At 44.6% G+C, this 27669-nt stretch overlaps 1 protein-coding gene across 1 annotated transcript in view; it reads right to left on the reverse strand.

Moving 5' to 3' along the window:
• Positions 1–27669, reverse strand: part of ASAP1 (ArfGAP with SH3 domain, ankyrin repeat and PH domain 1) — a 200101-nt gene that overhangs the window by 165439 nt on the left and 6993 nt on the right. Inside the window, exon 2 of the mRNA XM_029062436.2 lies at positions 17830–17916. Coding sequence (XP_028918269.1) covers positions 17830–17888 — 59 coding nt within the window. The 5' untranslated portion in view covers positions 17889–17916. The remainder of the gene's footprint in view (positions 1–17829; positions 17917–27669) is intronic.

Raw genomic sequence — 27669 nt, forward strand, 5'->3', positions numbered from 1 at the left:
AAGACTCTGCCTGGCAGATAAGGAAACTGCCACTCACCTCTCTAGACTGTAAACTCATCTCTAGACTGTAAGCTCATTGTGGTCAGGGAATGTGTCAGTTTATTGTTATATTGGACTCTCCCAAGTGCTTAGTACAGTGCTCTGCACACAGTAAGTGCTCAATAAATACGATTGAATGAACCTCTCCCTTGCCCTCTTTAAACTTTCCCCCTTCTTACCCCTCCTTCAGTTTTTAAAATTGCTCCTCCATTTCCCTATGGTTCCTCCTCACCCCCAGTGGCACTTTGTGCAACTAGTGCCAAAAAGGAGGTGAGTGTTGTAAAATTGTAACCAATGCGTTGAGAAGGTGAAGCAGGGTGAAAATTTATAAATGTTTGTAAGTGCTGCCCGTCCTAACTCAAAATGCCTCAAATCGAGACCTGCCTATTTGTCTGCCTGCCTTCCTGCCTTAAAACCCTTCACAAAACAAATCTTTTCCCTGATTGTTCCTATCATTTATCATCTCCTACTCCTCCAAAAAGCAGAGTGTCAGAAACACCTAACACTTAAAGGAAGTGGAGCTACGAGATTCCCCAAACTCACTACCCTGAACGATACAGTGTGTTTCAGAGGGACAGAACAGGAGAGAATGATGTGGACAGCAAACTAACAATCTCAGTGTGAGTGAACTAACAATCTCAGGGTTTCAGGGGGATGGAACAGGACAGATTGATGTGGGGAAAAGGCTAACCAAGTATACAAATACTCCCCTGATGGATTGCTTTATTTTAAATAAAATTCTCAATTAGTTTTAACTCCAAATAAAAACTCATGAATTTGAATTGATAAATAAATCCTGGACATATTTTAGAGACCAACCACTTCACAGCCATCCTGCGGCATTCATTTCCTAAAAGCTTCTGAGACCGATGGTTTACATAAATCACAGATTTCTAGACAAGGATTCCTTGCTGGTCCGAGCCTTTAAAAATCTGCCTGTCATTTCTGATACTTCCACCTGTGAATTTCAGTGGACTGAATGTACGTCCAATCCAGGCCTATGAAAATATTCTGTTTGGCAAAGTGGCCTTGAGAATGCAGCTCATCTCTGCTGCAGTGGCCCTTTTTTATGGTATTTGTTAAGCGCTTACTATGTGCCAGGTACGGAACTACGCACTGAGGTAGATACAAGCTAATCAAATTGGACACAGTCTCTGTCCCACATGGGGCTCACTGTTTTAATCCCCATTTTACAGATGAGGTAGGCACAGAGAAATTAAGTGACTTGCCCTAGATCACACGGCAGATGACAGGCAGAGCTGGGATTAGAGCCCAGGTCCTTCTGACTCCCAGGCCTGATTTCTATCCATTAGGCCACGCTGCTTTTGCTCTAGTTAAATGTATGGTGTTCTACCAGGACATCAAGCTTAATACAAAAGAGCTATCTGGCTAGGGTTTCCTCCCCTCCCCGCTGATCTAGATCCATTCTACAGTCCCTGGAGAAAACCTCCCTCTATTAGGTGGTTCAGTCGATACCTTTGGATACTCCCGGAGTCTCAGTGCATCAGCTTTCTGGGAATCCACCATCAAAGCCCTAATTTACCAGATCCAGGCAGTATGTTGAACGAGCACTAAGCATCCATCATAATAACTGCCTCCCGATAGCTCCCAAAAGCGGCTGCTCGCATCCCACGGGAGAGTGAGGGTCGAGAGCTCAATTCCCCGTCAAAAGCCTTTCACCGCTCGGTTGGGGAAGAAGAGAGAGGGCGGGTTTAGGCAGGAAACGAGATGATAAAGCTCTACTTTTGAAATAATTCACAGCTTCCTTCTTGCCAGAAACGTTAGCAAGGAGGTTGGAGAGCTACCACGGAGAGTCCCAACTCCAGTCTCTTGTGGATTGTTTAAATAGAGCAAATGCGGTTTTCTCAATTATTTTCTTTTTTAGAGTGTAGCAACACTGCCTGCTCTGGGGCACTTGCTGCACGAAAAACACATTCTTTTGCTTTTCCCACTCCATTGCAGAACTATAAACACCTTACTGTTCAACCTTACATAATCTCCCCCCCCCCCCCCGCCAACCCCAAAGCTTCTTCTCTTTCCTGCCCTCTTGGGTTCCCTCCAAAATGGGTTCATCCCCATCTAGACACTCCCCTCCTTTGAATTCATCACTACCATCACCTGCCTCTGGGGTCTGAAAGGTTCAGGCACCTCACAAGGACCCCTTGTGACTTTGCCCACCTTTGACCTATGACTCCGGCCCTTCCTCTTGCCTGGAATTCCCTCTCCCTTGAGAATTGCCAAACCTCCACTCTCTCCATCTTCTGAGCCCTTGTAAAATCGCTTCTTCTCCATTCAGTCATTCATTTGTATTTATTGAGCACTTACTGTGTGCAAAGCACTGTATTAAGCACTTGGGAGAGTACAATAAAACAACATACACATTCCCTGTCCACAATAAGCTCACAGTCTAGAAGGGGAGATAGACATTATTATACATAAATAAATAAATGACAGGTATATACATCTGTGCTGTAGGGATGGGAGGGAGGATGAATGAAGGGAGCAAGTCAGGGTGATGCAAAAGGGAGTCTGAGAAGAGAGGAGGGCTTAGTCAGGGAAGGCTTCTTGGAGGAGATATGCCTTCAATAAGGCTTTGAAGTGGAAGAAAGCAATTATCAGTCTGATATGAGGAGGAAGAACATTCCAGGCCAGAGGTAGGATGTGGGCGAGAGGTCGGCAGCAAGACAGATGAGAATGAGGTACAGTGAGAAGGTTGCTCAAGGATGCTTCCCCAATTCATCTTTCTCCCCAACATACATTCTCCCTACTATACCTCAGCCCTTCCCCACTCACACCCTCCCAATTTACAAACTCTACTCCCAAAGCCCTTCTTTCTCCTATCTATAAATTATTTCAGTGCCTGTCTCCTGAGCAATATCGTAGATTCTTTGTGAGCAGGGATCTTGTCTGCTAACTCTAACATACTCTCTCAAGTGCTGAGCAAGTGCTGAGCATGCTTATTCTTCTAGTCCAGAAGTCCTCAACCTATGCCTTGAGAACCATATCTGGCTCTTCTTGAAGATAAGTGTAGCTCTCGAACAGGGCCTCAGGCTAAGGTGGAGATCACCAAGCGATGGTCAGTGCCAGAGCCGGCCCATCACACTATTAGCCCTTGCTCTCCGCTTCTCCCACTCGTCTCCCTCCCGTTCTCTCCTGCTTCTCTTCCCCTTTTCCCATCTCTGCTGACAGTCACAGCTGTTGCTATGACACAGCCGCACTGTTCACTGACATCATCACAATGTGTCATGGGCAGTGCAACATAATGCCATCAGAGGGCAAGAGTCGTGTCTCCCAATTCTGTTGATTTACTGTTCCAAGTGCTTAGTACAGTGCTCTGCCCAGTAAGTAGTCAATAAATGCTATTGATTGAGTCTCATGGGGTGGGTGGGGTGTGGTGGTCCATAAATTGCATGACTCCTTGCAAACCAATTGCTTAAAAGTTTCATCTTGCTTGGCACTTCGGCAAAAAATTGTTGCTGACCCCCGTTCTAGCCCCTAAACTAGAGAGAGTGGGCCACGGAGCCAAAGAGCAAGCAGTTCAGTGCCCTTAACCTTTATGAATTTCCTGGCTCCTGGGGAATTCAGGCTTCTGCACTGAGGAGACCATCCTCTCGTGCTAGTCTGCTTGTACAGTCTGAAAAGATGTGGGTAGGAGAGGGCACTGGCTGTGGGGAACTGAGGAGGACACTAAATCACTATTGACCAGGACAAGTTGGAGCCTGCAAACAGGCTTGTCTCCCTTCATCCGGCCCCCAGGTCAACTTTTTGACCATTGCCTAAGCTGGTTGTAACTTCATGGACAACATGCTTCTAAGGGGAGCCCTCCTGCCTCAGAAGTATCCTCTTCAGCTGAGAAAAGCTGAAACTCATGTGCGTTCATTCATTCCTCTCCTACCCTCCCAGTCCCATGCCTCACATCACCGGTAGATTTATGACACCCCGACAGTGATGGTGATTTGAGCACAGCAAGGCTAAGGGGCTTTTTCTGTGTCCAGAAAGCTGAGGTTGTTTTCTTGGGTTCATCCAGGCCCTGACCTGACAACCCAGGGAAAGAACAGATCCTTTCTTAAGTCCCATTCACTGAAACAGGAGGGCACAATAAAGCTACCATTTTTCATTCCTTTATGGAACTGATCACATACAGTCACTAGAAAGACACTGAAGTGAAATGCAAAAACTAAGGCCTTCTTCTAGTAAGGGAGTGGTTTCCCTGCCTCTTCATAATTGATGTCATCAATCAATGACATTTATTGAACACTTATTGTGTGCAGAAAACTGTACTACACACTTGGGAGAGTACAACAGAATGGTAGACATGTTCCCTATCCAGAAGGAGCTAACAGTACAGAGGAGGAGACAGACATTAATATAAATAAATTACAGATATGTAATAGGAACAGAATCCAGGTTCTGACTCAGTTCTATTGCTCTGTGGATCACATTCTTATCATTTCAGTCTTAATTCCCCAGAGGGTCTATGAGCACAGAAATAGTCTTAATTCCCTGCTTTGAAGTGTGGGGCAGAAGTGCCTAGATAACTCTCAGACAGATGATCCTGTTAGAAATTTGGTGGTTTCATCCTGGTGTATCTGTGCTCCTTCCTGCTGTATACTTGTTCTCTCTCCAGCTTTCACGCTCTGTAAATTATTTTTAACTGCGTCTCCCATTACGTAGAAATTCACTGAGGGCAGGAAACACGTTACTTGTTACTGCTGTACTCTCGGGAGCACTCAGCCCTTATGTGGGTTGGTAGATAGAGCACTGAACTGGAAGTCAGGAGACCTGCAATCTAATCCCAGCTCCATCATGTGCCTGCTGGATGACCTTGGGCAAGTCACTTACTTTATCTCTGCCTCGGTTTTCTCATCTGTAAAATGGGGACAAAATACCTTTTTCTCCCCAACCCCCTTGGACAGTTAGCCGCAATATAATAATGTTGGTATTTGTTAAGTGCTTACTATGTGCAGAGCACTGTTCTAAGCGCTGGGGCAGATACAGGATAATCAGGTTGTCCCACGTGAGGCTCACAGTTAATCCCCATTGTACAGATGAGGTAACTGAGGCACAGAGAAGTTAAGTGAGTTGCCCACAATCACACAGCTGACAAGTGGCAGAGCTGGGATTCGAACCCACGACCTCTGACTCCCAAGCCCGGGCTCTTTCCACTGACCCACGCTGCTTCTCTATGGCATAAGGATTACATTTAATATGATTCTTTGTATTTATCCCTGTGCTTAGCTCATAGTGAGCACTTAAATACCATCATTATTATTTCTTGTACTCAGAGGTGTTCAATAAATACCACTGATCGATTGAGAAAGCAGATCATTTTCAGACTCTCATCTAGCAGTTGCTTATGGAGAAGACAGCAACTGCATCAGTAATTTTTGTTACGTATATTTCTCAGTCAATCAACCGTATTTATTGAGCGGTTACCGTGTGCAGAGCACCGTATTAAGCATTTGCTCTGGGTTCGAAGCATCCCTCAGTTTATGTCGATTTTCCAATATCTGACAACCTCAACCTCTGCAAATCTTCTTCATTTAATTCAGACCAGAACTGAAATACAGACATCTGAGCAGAGCCCTTCTTAGGTGAGAAGAACCTAAACATCATCAGTTGAAGATCAGTGAAGCCCAGTTCAACTCAGCCCACAGAAAAGACCAAGAAAGAACAGTATGGGAATTTGATGGAGCTGTCTCTCCATCTCCTTTCCCCCTCCCTCTCACTTTCCCTTCAAAACCTGTATCTGCGTAATTCAGGCCAAAGTAACTAGATAGTTCTTTTTGGGGGGCGCGGGGGTATTTGTTAAGTGTTTACTATGTGTCTAAGGTCTAGGGTAGATACAAGTTAATCAGGTTAGGCACAGTCTCTGTCCCACATGCGGCTCACAGTTTAAGTAGAAGGGAGTACAGATATTGAATCCTCCTTTTACAGTTGAGGAAACTGAGGCACAGAGAAATTAAGTGACTTGCCCAAGATCACACAGCAGACAGCTGGCAGAACCAGAATTAGAACCTAGGCCCTCTGACTCCCACGCCCCTGCTCTTTCCACAAAGCCACACTGCTTTCCTACCTTGGGCAATTACCTAGGCAATTCTGGCAGTTTAAACCTGTGATGAGGCTAAGATTATGCTCTGATTGATTGTTTAGCCCCATAATGCTTGTCTTGCATTCTTTTCAAATGGACATCTTGGTGGAAAATTTAGACTGAACCACTTCTTGATAAGTGAGGGCTCACAGTATCTATTGAGTAACAAAAAGATACATAGCAGGATGCTAGCAGCTGAAGATAGAATCTCCCCTCAGAAATGATGGAGGAACTTTGGTCCTGGGATTTCAGAAGCGAGAACCAGTGCAGAGGAGTTGATGATAGTGCTAGTGGCTTACACTGAGCCACTCGCACTCTCTCGTTCCTGCCCGTTGTGTTGCCGCTGGGATCCAGATGCAATAAGTGTGTCAGCGGGCAGAGGCACAGAACACTGCCACGTGTTAGCCAGCTACAAGAAGAACCAGAACTAGAACCCAGATCTCCTGATTCTTATTCCCAGACTGGTGTTCCTTCCACTGGCCTCCGTGTGGCCTAAGCTAGGAGTTAGAATGTAACCAACAAAGGTTTTAAACTCTAAATGTAGAAAATAAATACATTCCAGACGCCAGTTTTATCCAAACCAAACTGAGCACTTTCCATCTGAATGCTTTTCTATATTTTCAGTTGGTGTCCCACTTTGGAAAAAAAGGCAACTAGTTGCTTTTAGAGCATGGTGGAAAACCCAAAGGATGAAAAATAAGGAGACCATTAAACTATATGACATTTTACTTATTAATTTTCTGAACTCATTTCCCCTTTGTCTTTGGTGTGGTCATATGGCCTGTTCTCGGATAAATAAACACATATTATGGCATTCCAGTGACTCATTCCCTGAAGTAAACAAACTGAAGATGGGTTATGACAGTACTGCCATGAATGTATATGGATTTATATGGATTCCCAAAGTCCCCTCACCTCCCGGCAAGATAGAGGGAGTAATTTTCCCTATTTCACAAAAATGAGATCCAGCAAAGTCAATACATTTGTCCAAAGTGACGTAACAAGTCAGTAGCAAAGTTGGGATTAGAACCCAGCTCTCTCACTCTTAGACTCAGATTCCTTCTGCCACCATCCTGGACCAGACTACCAGGCCTCACATACTCCTGGACCAGGATTGCTCCTTAAACATACCCTGCACTGTTTTTCCTAGCCTGTTCTTAGCCCCACAAATGAATCCTCAATCAGTTGATCAATAGTATTTATTGAACCCCTACTGTACATAGAGCACTGTACTTTGGGTTTGGGAAAGTACAGAGACGTTAGAAGGCTCAAACACTGCCCTCAAGGATCTTTCAGTCTCCTGGACCACTGAAGACCTGAACTTGAACCCAGAATCCCTTCTTGCTTCTGGGAATCCCCAAGTCACCCTAAGGTCCTGAAGGTCTCTTTGAAGGGGGCTAACCAAGGAGCCAGCTGGGAAGGGACAGCCACTATAGCCTCTTTGTACATCCGATATATTGGATTTTCTGCACCATGGTTTTTTTTTTTCCACTTTTGGCCCGGGCTATCCAGATGAGTGAGGTCAAAGCACATTTCTTGGCCAGTGTGCTACTGCTGACCTAGCATCAATCATCCCTCAACCAGCCTGTGCCTATTTGAGCCTTTCTAGCTTACTTGCTCCTCCCCTTACATCATTTTTGTTGCTCTTCCTTGGTCGCTCTCCAGCTGAGGGAAACCTTTACATGATGCTCTTTAAAAGCGCTTAGCATATGCCAAGCAAAATGGGCTAAACACTGGGCTAGATTTGTGAACAAATAGTCAATCAATAAATGGTATTTATGGAGTGCTTACTGTATGCAGAGCATGGTACTGAGCACTTAGGGAAGTACTATCCAACTGGACACAGATCCTGGAAACTAAGGAAACTAAGACTCAGAGAGTTTAAGTGATCTGTCCCGGTCAGGCAAGTGGAGAATCTGGGGCTCAAACGCAGGTCTCCTGACCCCCCAATCCGGGACCTTGTCCACTAAGCCACACTGCCTCGAGGCTGCGAAAACAGAAATCCAGCAGGTAGGAACCAGTTTCAGTAAGATGATGTTCTCTGATGCTCTTCCCCAGGTCTCCTAGACAGTGTTTAGTAATTAGTACAAATGCTAAATACAGTGCTCTGCACACAGCACTCAATAAATACTATTGATTGAGTGATGGCAGCCCCTTATATCAGAGAACTCGTTTCAAGACCTACAGCCCAAGGAACTGTGGCATCTGACTGAACTCTTCTATTTCAAGATAATGGTTAAGTAAAGCTCAAGCCCCCTGAAGGGAGAAGTTTTTGCAAGAGTCAAAACTTTCTCTTAACGGTACTAGAACACAGTTACTTTAAATGTAAATGTGTAACTGTAAATGGTAGGGATAAGCAGGCTAAAGGGAGGGTGAGACCTGCATGCCTCACTACCTGAAAGACAGGGAAAGCAAGTTTTAACATTTGCCTAAGTTCTACATCTGAGACATCCTTGCAAAAGGTAACCACTTAAAGTTATCTGATTCTTTTCCAAATAAGAATGCAAATGATCACAACCTCCTCCAATCTTAAAGACCAGCTAAGTTTAGTTGGCTCAACTCAGACTTGTCTTTATCTGGCAGGTATAGTACATCATGATTGCCACCCACCTATGGTCCCCAGCAAGACTGTAGGGTCGTGTTCCTAATAGGAAATGGCTAGGAGAAAGATAATAATAATGGTGGTATTTATTTCCCACTCTATGACCTTGGGCTGGAACAGATTGATCAATCATTCAGTGACATTTACTGAGTGCTTACTGTGTGCAGGCCACTGCTCCAAGCACTTGGGAGAGTATAAGTTATAGCAGAGTTGGCAAACGTGTTCCCCGACCACAGTGAGCTTACAGTCTAGAGGATACAAGAAAATGAGACTGGATAGTTCCTTCCCAACTGGGACTCACAGAATAAAAACGGGGAAGAACAGGTATTTTATCCCTGTTTTACAGATGAGGAAACTGAGGCTCAGAGAGTTTAAATGACTTATCCAAGGTCACACAGCAGACAAATGGCAGAGCCAGGATTAGAACACAGGTCATATGACTCCCAGTCCGGTGCTCTACCAGGCCACATTGCTTTGGGCACTTAAAAAATGCTGCCTCTACCTCTCGAGGCCACAGGACGCCAATGATCCACGAATTTCGCGAGATGCCAAAATGGCCAGCAAAGTAATCCTTTAGAGGGAAGGGGCGATGGACTTCTTGGGACACTTTCTGGGTAATGCAACCTTGTAGGACCAGGCCCTAACCCCATTTTTCATCTCAGAAATACGTTACTCCTTCAGCACTCATTTCAGGATCCTCTCTGACCAGAACATTTCAGCTCTTTGTTTCTGAAGCAAAAATTTAGAGGTTGTGTCAGATTTCACTATTGATTTCTTCATTTTGAAAGCCAAGCTCAGCCACAATGAGAGACTTTTTCGAGTAGGCCTGAGTCGGTCAATGCTTTCCAAATGAAGCGTGCGTCTCCGCATGCCCACACTTTACCTAGCAGTTCCAACATGTGTTTTTGGTTTCGCCAGTTGACACAGGAAAATGCAAACACTGTCTCAATCAGGTGGTAAAGCGAGTGTGGATTTCTGAGGTGTTTTAGCTGAACAAAGCTCCTTGTGCACCGTTCCTACTGCCTGCTGGCGGATTGCTCTCCTCTCCATTGCCCAGAGATTTAGGGATGGGTCAGTAGAAGCAGTGTGGTCTAGTGGATGGAGAACAGGCCAGGGAGTAAGAAGGACCTGGGTTCTAATTCCAGCTCTATCACATGGCTTTGGGCAAGTCACTTCATTTCTCTGGGCTTCAGTTACCTTATCTGTAAAATGGGGATTAAAAGTGTGATCCCCATGTGGGACAGGGACTGTGTCCAACCCGATAAACTTGTATCTACCCCAGCAGTGCTTGGCACATAGTAAGCACTTAACGAGTACCATGATTTTTATTGTTCTTATCAGAGGTGATTGCAAAAAGATTTGTGCAAATAAAGCAACGTTAAAAAAATTGGGTAAAATCTTCCTGGTGGTTGTGCCTCACCTGGGCATGGTTTTAAAAATGTTTACCCATGTGGCCATTCGTGGGGTTTCCCAAAGGGATGCAGCCCTGAGAACAATTATAACCTGATTTCTTTCTCCTCAGTGGAATGTATTTATAGCAGGATTCTCCACCCCCTCCCTCACCCCTCCTTGTTCCTCTATTCAAAGGAGAGAGATTGACAGAGTGATACAGAGGAAGAGAGGATGTGGGGGAAAGAGGGGCAGATAGGAAGTAGAGAAAGAGGGACAAAGAGAAAGAAAGGGAGATGAAAGAGGGTCAGATTGATGGGGGAAGAACATAAGGAGAGGAGGAGGAAGAAAGAGGAAAGGGAAAGGGTCAGAGAAGCAATGAGAGAAGAGGAAGGAGAGAAATCAATCAATCAGTGGTATTTGTTGAGCCCTTACAGTGTGCAGAGCACTTGGGAAAGTATAATATAATAGTAGATGCAATCACTCCCCACAAGGTGCTTACAGTTTACAGAAAGAGGAAGGGAGAGAAAGAGAGAGCTCACATAATCCCACTCCATCCATGCCAATCAAACACAGGGGATTGAATGTCTTTCCCCACATCACATACCCTGTGGAGTGGTGCTTGATCACAGACCATGAGTAAACATCGCAGCATGCTCTGCCCAGAGAGGACAGGATATGGTAGGGAGTTTGGGCAACAGCGTATGTCGGGCCCATGACACTCCCCAGGCCCAGACCGCTACAAACCACTGAGAATTTGAGAGTCATCTTTAAGTGAACTCAAATGCTGTTTGCTGTTGGGTGGTTTGATCACTTATGATTCCCCCTTCCATGAAACTGAGACGCCTCAGAAGGACTGGAGAAACACACTCCAGCCCTTACTCTTGATGATCTGTCTGCTTCTGCTTTGTAAACCTCAATTTTCGGGGTTTATTACTCAGCCAAAAAAAGTCGCTCTGGGCTGGAGGTTGGCATCCACATCTCAGCTTGGAAGCCAGTTTGTTGCTGCTGGCGTTTAATTCTCAAGAAAACCTGTTTGTCTGTTTATGAGCCCCAAACCCAAAATATTTGAAACGAACCAGTTTCAGAAGCATTTGCCCCTTCCAAGCCTCCAGGGAAGAAAAAATTAAAAAAGCATCATCTACAAATGAAATTATTCAGGGTTTAAATCCATAAAATGGATGTGCTCTTATTTTCCATTTTCAAAAGAATGAAACATTTCAGAATGTGGTTACATTCACAGGAGCTATTTTCCCCACGAATTCATCTGTAGAAATGTGTCTATTAACCTTTTAGTTGCCTCAAGCTGTGATTGATTCCCCTGAGATCAATGGCAAACTAGGAGATCCCATCCAATCCCAGTGCCACCCCAGCCCCCACTTCTCCACCCTCTATACACTCGACGTACTTCCAGACCTCTCCCCTCTCAGCTAATTTGAGAGGACACACAGCAGCCTGTCCCATGGGAAGAGATTTTGCTTAATGTTTTCACTGACGCCTGACCTGATGGCCTCGAAAGATTGTTCAGTAAATCCGCAGGTCTTCCCTAGTAGGAGCGTAGAAGTACTGCTAGTAGTAGTTGTCACAGTTATAATAATGCTGGTAATTAGAAGTGGTAGTAATAGTAATAATAATAATAATGATTACAGAATTTGTTAAGCACTTACTATGTGCCAAGCACTGTTCTAAACGCTGGGATAGACACAAGGTAATCAAGTAGTCCCACGTGGGGCTCGAAGTCTTCATCTCCATTTTCCAGATGAGGGAACTGAGGCGCAGAGAAGTGAAGTGACTTGCCCAAAGTCGCACAGCTGATAAGTGGTGGGGCCGGGATTAGAACCCACAGCCTCTGACTCCCAAGCCCTAACTCTTTCCACTAAGCCATGCTGATAGTACTGATAATAGTTGTAGAAGTAATACTGGTAAGCTTATTAACGTGTCTGCTAATTCTGTTGTACTCTCCCAAGTGCTTAGTCAGTGCTCTGCACATAGTAAGTGCTCAATAAATACCAGTGATCGATTGGTTGATTACTCTAGTTAGGAGCCCTGACTTAGGAGGTCTGCAGCTATTGAAGTCACAGTGTTTTTCTGACCCATGATCACAGGCTTTACACCCCTTATCCTCCACCAGTCATCTCGCAATATGTGCCTCTCTGGGCACAGGGGACTGGGTGAGAGAGTGTGGATGACTCAGTGCAAATCATCCCCACTACTGCAAACACAACTCCCAAGCGCTTAGTACAGTGCTCTGCAGATAGTAAGCACTCAATAAATTCTATTGAATGAATGAATGAACTCAAGCACTCAATCTTCTGCCCCATTTTCCCCCTATTAGCCCTCAGTGACTGAGCAGTACTATCCCCAGATGGCAAGGGACCAGAAAAGATCAGCTGCTGAATTTTTATGGACACTGAGTAAAAGTATGCAAGAGATTCTCTCAATGACCTCCCACCTGTAGATACAATCTCACCATAAGCAGTGCCATCTTTCAAGCAAAGGACAGCTCTACTGTTCCCTGATGCCCACTTTAAGAACTCCTCATCTGGTGCCGCTCCTTGGGTGAGGAATGGGATTCCTTGGCTAGACTCTCATTTCCCCTACCCACTCTCCCCTTTAAGTCATCTGTGCACTGGATCTTTACCCCTTAAGCACTTGATATCCACCCCACTCCCAGCCCTACAACATTTATGGCCGTATCCTCGTACTCTGCCATTTCCTTTTTCTGGAATTTATTTTCATGTCTGTCTTCTCCTCTAGACTGTGAGCTCCTTGAGGACAAGAATAATGTGTACCAACTCTTCTGTACAATACTTTTCAATGTGCTTATTTACATTGCTCTGCTCAAGTAAATGCTCCATAAATATCACTGATTGATTGCGCTGCATTGGTTCACGCTCAGCTGGATGAGGGCAAATAATTAAATTTTTCAGAAGACCAGGAATCTAAATCCACAAGGTTTTTGTTTTGTTTTTTAAAGTGCAAGGCATTCTAACAACACCCAGAGTGTTTCCCAGAAGTGTATCTCATATCCAGTTGTTTTTTTTAATGCAATTTGTTAAGTGTTTACTGTGTACCAGGCACTATAACAACTTAATCTGGTGGGACACAGTCCCTGTCCCACCTGGGGATCACAGTCTTAATCCCCATTTTACAGAAGAGGTAACTGAGGTCCACAGAAGTGAAATGACTTGCCCAAGGTCACACAGTAGACAAGTGGCCGATCCAGGATTAGAACCCTTGGTCCCTCTGACTCCCGGGATCTATCCACTAGACCACACTGCTTCTTACTGCTCTATTCAGGTTATGCTTCCAAGCCTGATGTTTGCAGCGTGCCTAGTGGGGAAAGCAATCGCAGAGGCAAAAATTCTTCCTGTTTTGCCCCAAGCATCCTGTGCGCCCACAGAGAAGTTACTCAACTTCTCCTTCCCGATTTGTAGAATGGGGGGAATAGCCCAGAGGTTTGAGTGGGTGATGGGTGTGTTAGCCTCTGGCGAGTCACTTAACCTACCTGGACCTCAGTTTCCTCATTTGTAAAAATGGGGATAAAATGCCTGTTTTTTTATGGTATTTGTTAAGCACTTACTACATGTCAAGCACTATTCCAAGCACTGGGGGACCAAAACTGTGCCAGATCTGATTTTCTTGTATCTATACTAGCGCTTAGCACAGTGCTTGCTTGATACAAAGAAGTGCTTAATAATATATCATTATGATAGGTGCCTCATAAAAGGCCTCTCCTCCCCTCTAATTTGGGCAAGACTAGATCAGAGAAAAACTATGCACTTCGGGTTCTCTCTGTGAATTTCCATAGGGAAGAAAAATATTTTCTGGGCCTTTTCTTAGAGAGGTCCCCATGATTAGGTTGTTTGGTCAGTGACGGGGTGGGCTCAGAAGCGTGCCCCCAGAAAGAATGATCCCCTGAGCTTCTCAGAGTTGGTCTCTTTGTTCTTCTCAACATCACATAAACCTCTTTCTATTGAGTTAATCATTAAAATAAGAATGATAATAATTCTGGTACTTGTTAAGTGCTTACTATGTGCCACGCACTGTACAAAACACGGGGCACAGACAAGATAATCACGTTGGATATAGTCCCTGTCCCAAATGAGGCTCATACAGAGAAGCACTGTGACTCAGTGGAAAGAGCCCGGGTTTGGGAGTCAGAATCCCGGCTCTGCCACTTGTCAGCTGTGTGACTGTGGGCAAGTCACTTAACTTCTCTGTGCCTCAGTTCCCTCATCTGTAAAATGGGGATTAACTGTGAGCCTCATGTGGGATTACTCTGTATCTACCTCAGTGCTTAGAACAGTGCTCTGCATATAGTAAGCGCTTAACAAATACCAACATTATTATTATTATTACCCTAAGAAGAGGGGAGTAGGATTTAATCCTACAGATGAGGAAACGGAGGCACAAGAGAAGTGACTTGCCCAAGGTCACAAAGCAGAGAAATGGCAGAGTTGGGATTAGAACCTAAATCCTCTTATTCCCTGATTTGTGCTCTATCCACTATACCACACTGCTCCTACTTATGATATTTATTTATGGTTTGATTTATGCTCTTAAGCCCTTACCTTGTGCTTAAATGCTGGGACTGATACTAGACAGATTGAGCACAGTCCGTATCCCACCTTAGACTCATTGTCTAAAAAGGAGGAGCAGGTATCTTTAACCCCATTTTACAGATGAGGAAACTCAGTACCAGAGAGGTTAGTGACTTGGCCGAGGTCACCCAGCAGGCCATTGGCAGGGCTGGGACTAGAACCTGCTTTTCCTGATTCCCAGTTCCACCCCCATTCCACTAGCCCTGTCACCCCCTCCCCATTTTCAGCCTCCTGCCTGCTCCATTCAACTGCTTCCTGCTGCTGTTTCCTAATAGCGGCTGCCCGGTTCGTCCATACTTCCGGCTGGGAGGGTCCACATTCAGCACGGAATCCGAATAAGATGGGGTGCCCTCTGATCCAGAGGATCTACAAGGCTGTTTGTTCACCTAGCAGGTAAAGCTCCTCCCTTGCATCCAGCTAGCCCTTTGAAGGACATCCACGGGGAACTTTGGATGTTTTCATCTTGATAAGGTGGCATTAGATAAACAGCCTCTTAGTGGCTCCACTTAAACCAACAAGTGGCTTTAGGGGCAAAGCATCCAAATAGCACTTTACATTTTGCAAAGGACTTTACAAGAGTCTTATCGGGCACTCCAGACAACACCCTCTTGATGGAGGTTGTAGCTCCCCTTAGATAAATAAGGAAGGAGTTGGCCTCCCTGGCACCCAGGTTGTTAGAGGCAAAACTGAAGGATTCTTACCTCAACTTCTGCTTTTCCCACTGAGCCCCGCAGGAAATGTCAGGGGGAAGTACCAACCAGAAACCTGTATCTTTATGTCCAGTAGAGTAACATTCCAATCGTGGTTACCTCGGGCAACAAAGAGCCTTTTTTTCAGTTCTCAGGCCCAGGGCTGGCTTCAGGCATTCGGCGACCCTGAGGTGGAGGAAAAATCCACCATACTCCCCACCTACCGTTCCTCCCTTTCTGCTGCCCCTGTCGCCGGCTCTGAGACTCAGTCTTACACCCCACTATTACTTTGGTCCCAAGGCAACGGCGATCTTTGGTAGGCATGGAAGTGACGCTGGGCTTCTCTGGGAAGACCCAAAGCAACGGTGGCCATCTTAGGGCTGATCTGCAATGGCGGCGGCTATCTTTGGGAGTTCCCGAAACAGTTGCATTCATTCCCTAACGTGATGGCTTCCCTTGCTCACTATCTGAAGTCAGCCCTGTTCAGGCTCAAGACCTAAAAGACATCCTGCTGAGGACAAGATGAAATTTCAATCAAAATTGAACTTGCCTCCTACTGCACTGTCTCTGTATAGCTTTAGATCGTCAAGATGCACTGCTGCCGGTTTAATCACTTCTATGAGACTGGTGCTCAATAATAATGCAAACAATAATTGCGGTGTTTGTTAATTGCTTACTCTGTGCTAAGCACACAAGTGATCCAAGTTCAGCTGATGACATTTGCTCGAATTATAGTGTTGAATTTTGGGTCAGAGACAGTAAGCCTCCCAGTGGTTAGAAATCCAGTTAAAGAGGCTCACTCAGTGTTCCGTGTTCAGCTCAGTGAAGTTGTTGTTCTTCTGTTTAGAACATCTAACTGAGATTCCTAACCTTTTACCTCCCCTAGGCAGCTAAGAAGCAATATCAATGAGGCTTAAAGGAAATTCAGTGAAGGTTGACAACAAATGGAGAGAGAATTACACTCTATCTGCCTTGGAGCTCAGAATGAGAGCCTATAGGAATAAATGGGAGATAAAGAGAGACTGGACAGTGAACAACCCTGAGCTCAGATGCCGATTCCTCATCAGCAGTTCAGTTTAATTAGCGTTTCTGGAGCATCCATTGAAAACGGGGCCTTTTAGGAGTGGGAAGTCAGATGACTGGGAAGCAGCGTGGCTCAGTGGAAAAGAGCCTGGGCTTCAGAGTCAGAGGTCATGAGTTCGACTCCCGGCTCTGCCACTTGTCAGCTGTGTGACTCAGGGCAAGTCACTTAACTTCTCTGTGCCTCAGTTACCTCATCTGTAAAATGGGGATTAACTGTGAGCCTCACGTGGGACAACCTGATTACCCTCTATCTACCCCAGCGCTTAGAACAGTGCTCTGCACATAGTAAGAGCTTAACAAATACCAACATTATTGTTATTATTAAACCAGCATTTGTTAAGTAAGCACTTACTATGTGCTAAGCACTGTATTAAGGGCTGGGGTAGGCACAAGATAATCAGGTATGACAGTCTTTGTCCCACAGGGGGCTCACAGTCTTAGAAGGAGGAAGGAGAGTTATTAAATCCTTCATTGTATAAATGAGGAAATGAGATTAAAGAGAGGTTAAATGACTTGCCCAAAATCACACCACAGCCAAGTGGCAAAGTCAGGATTAGAACCCAGGCCCTCTGACTCCAAGGCCTGTGCTCTTTTCACTAGGCCACACTGCTCTTCACAATCAGAAGACAAGCCTATTCCTGGCCTCAAGGAGCTTTCTTTGTGACCTAAGAGAAGACATTTCATTTTTCTCAGCCTGTGTTTTTTCCATCCAAATAGCAGGGATTGTACTGGAGACCTCATTTCAGTCTTAGATGGGCACCTGGTAAGAGCTACCATCCAACAATGTGTTATGTTTATGTTTAATTGAGGGTGGAGAACATGCTTAGGTGGAATACTGTGGGGCATAATAATAATAATAACAACAATAATAATACCCCACATGTGAGACGTAGATAAAAATTAATCAGATTAGACATGGCATGGGGTTCACAATCTAAAAGTGGGGAGTACAGGTATTTTATTCCCAACTTACAGCTGAGGAAATTGAGAACCAGGGAACTTCAGTGATTTCTCTAAGGTCACGCAGCAGGCTGGAGGGGAGAGCCAAGATTAGTACTCAGGTCTTCTGACTCCCAGCCCCAGGCTCTCTCATGCTGGCTCTTCTGTTTACAGAAGTCTATACCTGCTGACCTTGTCTTAGTTAAGGAGGTATAAAATAATGGCAATCAATAGTGCAAACTGTAACCCATTTTGATCTTCTGCCTGTGATGTTGAAAGGGGGCTCACCCAGAAAAGGACTGTGGGAAACTGATTTCAAAATGATGCAAAATCTAAAGTGGATAAAACATACCCTAAAGGGAAAAGTGTTCAGAGGATCTGTGGCCAGCTTACCGATTCCATAATGAATCCCTTGAAGAAAAACTCGAAAGCCTTGAGGCTGAAGATCTCATGTCTCACCTGTCACCATAAGAAAATGATCTGCATGAAGAAAATGACAAAATGTATCAAATGTTGTCAGGCAGACAAAACATCCTCAAATTCTCATTTTAAAATTGGGAAACAAGGATTCCAAATCAAGAAACTATACAGAATGGGAGAATTGAATATTTATTGAGCCCTGCTATTTACTGAGCACCCTATAAGCACTTAGGTTACTTACCGACTAAGCGAATTTAAAGCTACAGCTGTTGACCCCTTTCCCACCTCCTCCCTGTGTCCTGGAACTCCTTCTCCCTCCAAAAAAACAATACCACCACCTTCAAAGCCTTATTAAAGTTACATCTCCTCCAAGTGGCCCTCCCTGATTAAGCCCTCTTTCCCCCGACTCCCTCTCCCTTCTGCGTCATCTGCACTCTTGGATCTTTACCATTTAAGCACTTGAAATTCACCCCACACCCAGCCCCACAACATTTATGTACAGATCCATAATTTATGTTAATGTCTGTCTCCCTCATTATTGCACTCACTGTGGGGAGGAAAGGTTCTACCAACTCTGTTGCATTATAGTATCCCGAGCATTTAGTACAGTGCTCTGCACGCAGGAAGCGCTCAATAAATATCCTTGATTAATGTCAAAACACGATCCTGTACCCACTATGACATGAGCTATCATGTTTTTTGTATTCAATGTCCATCTATTCTGCTTTTCTACTTCTCTTTAGCAACAGAGGAGTTCAGGAAGCAGGTGGCTGCAGTCATCACAATTCATCCCCACTCCAACAAAGGTTTAACACATGCTACCAGTATATTTTCCATGAAACAACGTCATGACTTCTAGCACATTGAGTCACCATCATAACGCTTCATACACTTTACAGGAATAATGGATACAAATAATTTGGCCTACAGCACTCAACTCCAGCCCTAAAATAGACACAACATGTATTATTCAAGACTAGTCATTTCCTGAAAGGATTGTTGGGTTTTTTTCTTCTGGGGTTTTTTTTTTTTGCACTTTGGAAAAGGATATTATGAAGCTTGAGTCACATACAGCTGGATTTTTTTTTTTATTCCACTTCCACATCAGAGCCACCAGGGCTCTCCAGATTCCTCTACACATATTCCTAGGTCAGAGTGAGCTGGGTACAAACATCTAAGGTAGTTTCAAACATTCATCGATTTTGACCCCCTTGTGTGGATTATAAGCCCCTCGAAGGATAAGGTCCATGCCTTATTCCCATTTGTGTACTCTTTCTCAGAGTTTAGTACAGTGTTCTGCATGCAGGGCTTAATAAATACTATCACTACTACGACTTTAGCAAGTAGATTTAACGTATCACGTTTCCAGCTTCCTCATGGCCTGGTAATTTTCTGGGGTTGTGGCTCCCCTGCTTAGAAACTGAAAAATGTGTAGTCATCATGGTTCTGTAGATGGCTTTTTAGCAATGCTATATTTACTATTTCGCAGAAAACTGAACATCAGCCATCTGTGCTGTGTAACTTCCTTGCTAAGTGTGTAGGAGTTTGTAGTCAGAGGGGCAGGCTTTCTCAGAGGGAACTTCAGACTTTCCCAGTGTGAGATGTGATGGGGCAAATGAGAGCACTGAATCCTTAGGAAAAAGTCCTTCTCCAATAAAAGGAATCACCTATGAATGCTAAGCCCTGTTATTATTAGTAGTAATATCAGTACTACTAATAATTTTGTGGCATTTCAGCACTTGGGTGCCAGTAATAATTTTAGTATTTGTTACATACTATGTGTAAAGCCCTGTCCTAAACATTGAGATACAGCACATGCAGAACAGATACAGCCCCTTACCCACATGAGGCTCACTCTCTAAAGGGGAGGGAGGATAAGTATTTAATCCCCATTTTACAGATGATGAAATGGGCAGAGACATCAAGTGACTTGCTCAAGATCACACAGTGGGCAAGTAGAAGAGCCAGGATTAGAACTTGACTCTCAGGGCTGTGTGCTTTTCACTAGACCATGCTGTGTCTCTATATTCACATGTAGCATTTGTTTCTAGAGACCAGGCCACTGCTGGTGAGGCTCTATCCCTGCGGGTGAGTGGCTGAAGAGACTGTTGTGGAGGAAATTCCTCCGGCATTGCTAACTCATAGGATGGATCTTTGGTGTCCTAGTGGGTTCATTCCCCACTGGAGCTACTTCTGCTTTCCATCTGCCTCTTTAGCATCCCCATCTTCACAAAGCCTTTAGTCAAGGAGGGTAACCCCTTCCCCCAACTTCTGCCCATCAGGCAGGTCAACCCGCTATGGTGGTCTTCCATAAAGCGCTGCATTTTAGGGTTGCGCTTTAAAATGTGCTTTGGGGTTTTTTTGCCCACTTTCAGCTCACCATGCAACAGTCTGGGTGTCCTCCTGTTGTCCATTTTCCTCCCAAGTCCCACTTGGTAGCCACCTGACTTCCTTCTGCTAGTACACATTACAAACACAGCAACGGTGGGTGAATGGCCAAGGGTTTTGACCTCATGCTTTGAATGAAAATTACTAAACTCTAAGCTCCTTGTGGGCAAGGGATGTTTCTATCAGCTCTGTTGGGAGGAGAGAATAGAAGAGCTTAGTACAGTGCTCTGCACACATTAAGAACTCTATAAATACCACTGATGGATTACTAGGTTGAGGTGCAGGCTGATCTTTTTTTTGTGTGTGAGATTGCAGCCTTGGGTGATGAGCATTCTCCTTAACACCTGCTGCCCAGGAGAGATGATTCTTATCTGCTCTTATTTGCTCTCATCTGCTAAGGATTTGTAAAGATTTGCAATGTAGATTTGTTCTGCTAGATCAACCCACATGGAAACAGAAGCAGCCATTTTTTCTTCCCTCTAGGGAAGCAAGTCTTTCTCCCCCCACAGAGAGAGATTTTCTCTTCCCTGTGGTGTGGCAACTCAGTCCCACTGCAGAAGTCAACAGTAGGCAAGCCCCTTTTATCATAAGGTTGTAAACAAACCAGCTCTCTTTGTAACCCTGTCTTCTCTTATATGTTAAATAGCATGATCAGCAGGATAAGGGGATGGGGGAAGTGGATCGTGGTTCTTCCATCAGGTGGGCAGATTAATCCGGGCTCTGTCACTTGCCTGCTGTATAACCTTGGGTAAATTGTTTTAATTTCTTGGTGCCTCAGTTTCCTCATCTGAAAAATGGGAATAAACACCTGTTCTCCCACCCCTTTGATTGAGAGATGCATGTGGGATAGGGACTGTGTCCAATCTGAATGTACTATATTTATCCCAGTATTTAGAACAGTGTTTTGTGCTTACTAAGAGCATCACAAAGACTGGCTTGCAGGTAAGGCTAGTGGTACCTTAATCTCGTCAATAGAATACAATCCTTGGGACAAAACTAAATGGTTCACTTTAACAATCTTTTCTAAAAATATACAGGTCCCAAATGTAGCCCACATCTCCCCCAACACAGGTCATTTACAGAGTAGAAGGGAAAATAGACGTATGAAAAGATTTGCGTGGGGGGGGGAGGTATTTGTTAAGCATTTACTATGTGCCAGGCACTATCCTAACTAAGTGCTGGGGTAGAAACAAGGTAATCAGTTTGGTCACAGTCCAGCCATGGAAAACATGGTTTTCCCTGCTGAATGCAAGCCAAACTAACTCATGATAAACGTATTATTATGTTGGTATTTGTTAAGCGCTTACTATGTGTCGAGCACTGTTCTAAGTGCTGGGGTAGATACAGGGTAAACAGGTTGTCTCACGTGAGGCTCACAGTTAATCCCCATTTTACAGATGAGGTAACTGAGGCACAGAGAAATTAAGCTGACAAGTGGCAGAGCCGGCATTCGAACTCATGACCTCTGACTCCCAAGCCCGGGCTCTTTCCACGGAGCCACGCTGCTTCTCCATTTTGTGTTCTTATAGCCATCCTTCATACTCAAAGAAGAAATCCCTGATGGTGAAATTCACCACAGTGTGAATGTGTGTATCTGACTGAAAAGCCCAACTGCTGCACTTTGTGTGCACACACACTGTTGTGTTGCCTTCTGCAGTGATTGGTGCCGTTTTGGCTTCTGACGCTTGGCCTCATGAGCCCTGTGAAGCGGCTTTTTAACCAGAGCGCACTCCTTCCTGGATTTTCAGGCATCTGTGGCCCACTTCACACACATTACTTTTTTTAAAATGGTATTTGTTAAGCGCTTACTATGTGCTGGGCACTGTACTAAGCACTGGGATAGATACAAGTTCATCATGTTGGACACAGTCCACATCCCCATTTTGCAGGTGGGAGAACTGAGGTGTAGAGAAATGATGGGAATTGCCCAAGGTCACACAGCAGACAAGCAACCAAGCCAGGATTAGAACCCAGGTCCATGTTCTAGCCACTAGGCCATGCTACTTCTTCTTAATAAATACTATTGCTGTTAGTACTACTAACTGTTGGAATTGGGCCATCTCTCAGTGGACACAAAAGGCTTGTCTGTCAATGCAACCATTATCTGTTTAATGCTGTTTTCATTATTCAATCAAACGTATTATCTCACTTCTTACTATGGCATATTTGTTCTATTATATCTCCTGCCTCTTCCATTAGATTGAAAGCTCTTGAAAGCTCCTGCCTTTTACTACTTGCTTTGGTCCACAAGTACCTAGTACAGTGTCCTGCACTTAGTAGGTGCTCAATAAATTCTGTTCTTTCTGACCCTTTTGAAACAGAGAACCGCCCATCTTCATTGTTACACGCTGTTCTTTTGTCCCGGGGAGGTTACCTAATTCAGTGGAGAATTTTTGGAACAAAGTAAAGTCCCTCCTTGAATTCCACTTTAAACTCTCCACTTTCCTGACTGGGCCAGAGGAATGAGGATTTGTGTGTCTTCCAAATCTTGGCCTGGCAAGTTTCTCCAAGGTTTCCCTTCTAGTTGTTCAAGCATTATTAAAAATGTAAATGAAAAACAGAAAAAGAACAAACATCTGAAAAAGTGACCCCAGAAGCAGCATGGCTTAGTGGAAAGAGCGTGGGCTTGGGAGTCTGAGGTCGTGGGTTCTAATCCCAGCTCTGCCACTTAGCAGCTGTGTGACATTGGGCAAGTCAGTTAACTTCTCTGTGCCTCATTTACCTCATCTATAAAATGGGGATTAAGACTGTGAGCTCCCCATGGGACAACTTGATTACCTGGTATATACCCCAGAGCTTAGAACAGTACTTGGCATATAGTAAGCACTTAAATACCATCGTTATTGTTATTATTATTATTATTATTAACAGCATTTTATTAGGCATTTACTATGTACCAAGAGCTGGGGATGTATGACAGTCCAGACACATTCCTTGTTCGACCAACTGGGAAGTAAGGAGTGCAGGAGGAGATATTAAAAAGCAATGAAATGATCAAAAGACAGCAGAAGGAAGAAAAAGGGACTATCACATGGTTGAAAGTCATTCTCTCAGAAAAATAAAGTGGTGGTTGGTTGCTTGTCTCACACTCCTGGAGAGATGCAGCAAGAAATCCTCTATTATCCAGTGTCTGAAGCATTTCAGAAACTCCGAAGTGTAAGGGAACTATTTCTCACCCTCTGTGACACGCTAACGTAACACAGACACTGCTACTATGCTGCTCCTACCCCACCTTGACTTCTGCATCAGCCTCCTCTCTGACCTTCCTGTCTCCTGTCTCTCCCCAATCCAGTCCATCTTCACTCAGCTGCCCAGATCATTTTTCTACAAGACCATTCAGTCCATGTCTCCCCACTCCTCAAGAACCTCCAAAGGTTGCCCATCCACCGCTGCATCAAACAGAAACCCCACAGCATCGGTTTTAAAGCACTCAATCACTTTGCCCCCTCCTACCTCACCTTGCTGATTTCCTACTGCAGTCTAGTCTAAATAACTCCACTTCTCTAGGGCCAACGTACTCACTGTGCCCTTGTCTCATCTATCTTGCCTCCAACCCCTCACCCATGTTCTTCCTCTGGCCTGGAACTTCCTCCTTTTACACCAGACCACTGCTCTCCCCACTTTCAAAGCCTTATTACGGTCATATCTCCTCAAAGAGGTCTTCTCTGATTAAGCTCACTTTCCCCAGCTCCCTCACTTCTGAGTTTCCTGTGCATTTGGATCTATCCCCTTTGGGCACTTTACATTCACCACTCCCTCTGCCCCACAGCACTTATGTCCATATCCATCATTTATTTATATTAATGTCCATCTTCCCCTGTTGACTGTAAGCTTCTTCTGGGCAGGGATCATGTCTACCAACTCTGTTGTACTGTACGCTCCCAAGTGCTTAGTTCAGTGCTCTGAACTCAGTAAATACTACTGATTGATTGATCAGAATTTAAGTATGCTTTGTACTCATGATTTTATGTAAAAGCTGATATTATCACAGTCGGTATCCAGATTCCCATGTTCCTTTTGGGCAAGTGGAGACGGGTGACTTTCTGGAAGAAACCTATGCAGTCCAACAATGGCATGCAAATACCATCCCCAGAAAGTCAATAAAGTGAGTTTGGAAGCTGTCTTTTTTCAAAAAACAACAGAGGGATTAATTCCATCATCTCTTAACATGAAGAATTTGAGAGCAGAGAAATTCTACCAGACTTTGGGGCCAGGGAATGGGAGAGGAGAGAAATCAATCAATCCTCACTATGTGCAGAACACTGTTCTAAGAAGATCTAGGAAGAGAAACTTGAGACTTGGGATTCATCCAGAACCCAAGGGAAACAGACTGTATGAGAAACTGCTGCATTCTTCCCATAAACTTGCACTTCTCCAAGAGGATTCTGAATGCTTTCTAGGGCAAGAGTTTTGCATACCATTTCAATGATGCTGTAAACAGGCTCTGCTAGATAATTAATCTGTTTGTGTGTTCCTTTTAGCCATAGGTCTGTGGCAAAAAGAAAGATGTTGAATATCATTCGTCTTAGATAATTGTTCAGAGAGCAAGGGGGAAAGAGTTGAGATTTCTTAAAATTAATTATAGAAAATGGATTGAGGCTCATATCCTAAAATTGCAATCCTGGCTCTTGATTGCTGAGAAAGACAAAAACCTGTCAAAGTCTCTCTTACAAAGCCTGCGAGGCCTTTGTTCCCAATGCTGCGCCCCATTTTGTTCAGTTATCTAAACGTGCAGTGATCCGCCTCTGTTCCCATTATTTCAGATAATTGGTTTTCTCCTAAGTTTCCTAATGGCTTGAGTAGGAATTTTGTCCCAGTTGGGGTGTCTGTCCTTCAAAAACAACCACCCAGTGGGTGGAAGTGCTCTCCTTATTGGGATTTATTTTTCCTCTTGAGGGGGAGACGTCTTCAAGTTGGAGCTCGGCCCTGCAGTCAGGCACCGAGAAGCAAGTCAGTTAATTGTATTTGAGTGCTTACTGTGTGCAGAACGCTCTACTAAGCACTTGGGAGAGTAAAATATAATAGACACATTCCCTGCCCACAAACAACTGGATCCTAATTAGCTGGAAAGCAACTCCCACCACCTCTCTGGGTTTCTCTTGGTTCATTTGAAAGATACGTGTATTTCTTAGAATGTTAATGTTTGTAAGGTGGCTTTGAAAAGACAAGATTAGGGCTCTCCAAAAGTGTTTGAAGTCTCTCTTAGTTCCCCCGCAACTGTCCCATCCTCCTGGTAAAATGTCTTCTGGTTTGTCGGGTTTTCAAAATGAATTCAAACTCTTCAGTGCCAACTCTATAGCTTCAGCCAAGTGGTGCTTTAAAATTTCCCTCAATCTCTTTCCTTGTAATTACTTCAATCGCTGGTTGCCCAGAGTGCTCCCTCACCATCCTCACACAATCAATGCTTTGGAAAATTCCTGGCAGGAAAGTCACTGCTCCTCATTCTGTCCCTCTCCCCTCCCTGATTCCACCGCCCTTTCCTTCCCCATCAAAATCTTGGTCAGAGAAACATATTCCCTTTTCCTTCTCCCTCCATTCTCTAAATTATGTTAATGTCTGTCTCTCCAGCTAGATTGTAAGCTCCTTGAGGGCCATTTCCCAAGGGCTTAATACAGTGTTCTGAACACAATAGATGCTCTGCACACAGTATCCTGTAAGCTTCTTGAGTGCAGGGATCATGTCTATTACTGTATTGCACTCTCTCAAATGCTTAGCTCAATAAATATTATTGATTGAGAATTGATTGATAGGGGAATTCATTCCCAGCATCTGGCCCAGAGGCAAGCCGTCCTATGGGCGGAAAGCAGGAAACGGCCACCGAAGCACAATCTGCAAGTCACTTTGTTCAAAAATCAAGCCCTCCCCAGGGCCAAGCATTGCTCACTTCCAAGATGTGCATCCAGCCACCCTTTCAAAAGAACTTCATGTGTTCAGGACATGCCAGCATCACTATTTCCTCTTTGCAAATGCATGTTTTTGAGCTTTCTGACGTGGAAGACTGGAGGAAAAAAAAATACACAGGTATTGTTCCGAAATAAAAGCATATGGATTATTCGGGGGAGAACCTGGTTTGCCAAAGTTTGCAGAAATGGTATCTGGCCACTGGTCCCTTCTCTTGATTTCCTCTTCCTGTCTCCTGAGCTTAGGGAAAATCCCCCAGCAAGGCACTGATGGGAAGGAAGTAGTGGATGCTGAAACTAAAGCGGGGAGAAGAGGGGTGGGGTTGGGTCACTGCACCTTTTAGCTCTGCCTTTAGGTCTGACTCCCTCTGCTCAGCAAGCTGACAAAAATTATCTTGATTCCTGACCACTTGACAGAGATTCCAGGGGTTGCTGGAGACAGGCCAGAGGTAGATCGTGGCACCCAACTGGCAGTGTGGGTCCCTGTTTGTCTCAGAGTTGTCTCAAATCACGATTCCAAGCCCAAGACTGCAATGTCTATCTCTTTGGTATTCACTGACAACTGGTCTATCAGGGTGTGGGGGGAGTTCTTCAGAATTTAGACATAGACAGTTAGTTTAATGCACAGGGAGAGAAAGAGAAAAGTTAAACCAGATCCAACTGTCTTTACACCCCTCGATATATAGGCTTTGATATACACACAGACTACTATACTTATAAAAGCAAGTTTGCTTAGTCAGGTGTGCCAAATTCTGAGCCTGAAATCCTAAGTCAGGCACAAGACATTCATCAGGCAGGAAGAAGGAGCCAGATGGGGCCCCTCTCCTTAAAACAAAAGGCCTCCCCACGCTTGCAGACTGGCTGTCATTCCCAGAAGGTAGTGGGAAATATAGTTCCTAGGAAACAGATGCTGTGAGAATGTTTCCTACTTCTCTTTCCATCCTTTAGCTTCAGTTCCAGTTCCCAAAGGAGCCTAAAAGTTCTTATGGCTGTGTCATCTGACATACCCCTATCATCATATCCAACTTCTAGAACAGCTCTACTAAAGGCTTCTATGCACAATGTGTATTCAAGTGGCAAGGCAGGAGCAAAAACCACGGGGTCCTGAAATGCACTCAGACCATCAGCACTGAAGTAAATCTCATCATAGCATACCTTCTCTGGGCAGGACATGTGAAGAGAGTCAGTGGTAACAGGAAACCTTAAAACCTACTGGGTGGTGGGCTGAATAATAATGTTGGTATTTGTTAAGCGCTTACTATGTGCCGAGCACTGTTCTAAGCACTGGGGTAGACACAGGGGAATCAGGTTGTCCCACGAGGGGCTCACAGTCTTAATCCCCATTTTACAGATGAGGGAACTGAGGCACCGAGAAGTTAAGTGACTTGCCCAAAGTCACATGGCTGACGAGTGGCCGAGCCGGGATTTGAACCCACGACCTCTGACTCCAAAGCCCGTGCTCTTTCCACTGAACCACCCTGCTTCTAGTGGAGTGACCCATTATTGGGAAAGACAGAAGAAATAA

The sequence above is a fragment of the Ornithorhynchus anatinus genome, chromosome 4 (genome assembly GCF_004115215.2).
Source record: "Ornithorhynchus anatinus isolate Pmale09 chromosome 4, mOrnAna1.pri.v4, whole genome shotgun sequence".
NCBI classification, from domain to species: Eukaryota; Metazoa; Chordata; class Mammalia; order Monotremata; family Ornithorhynchidae; genus Ornithorhynchus; species Ornithorhynchus anatinus.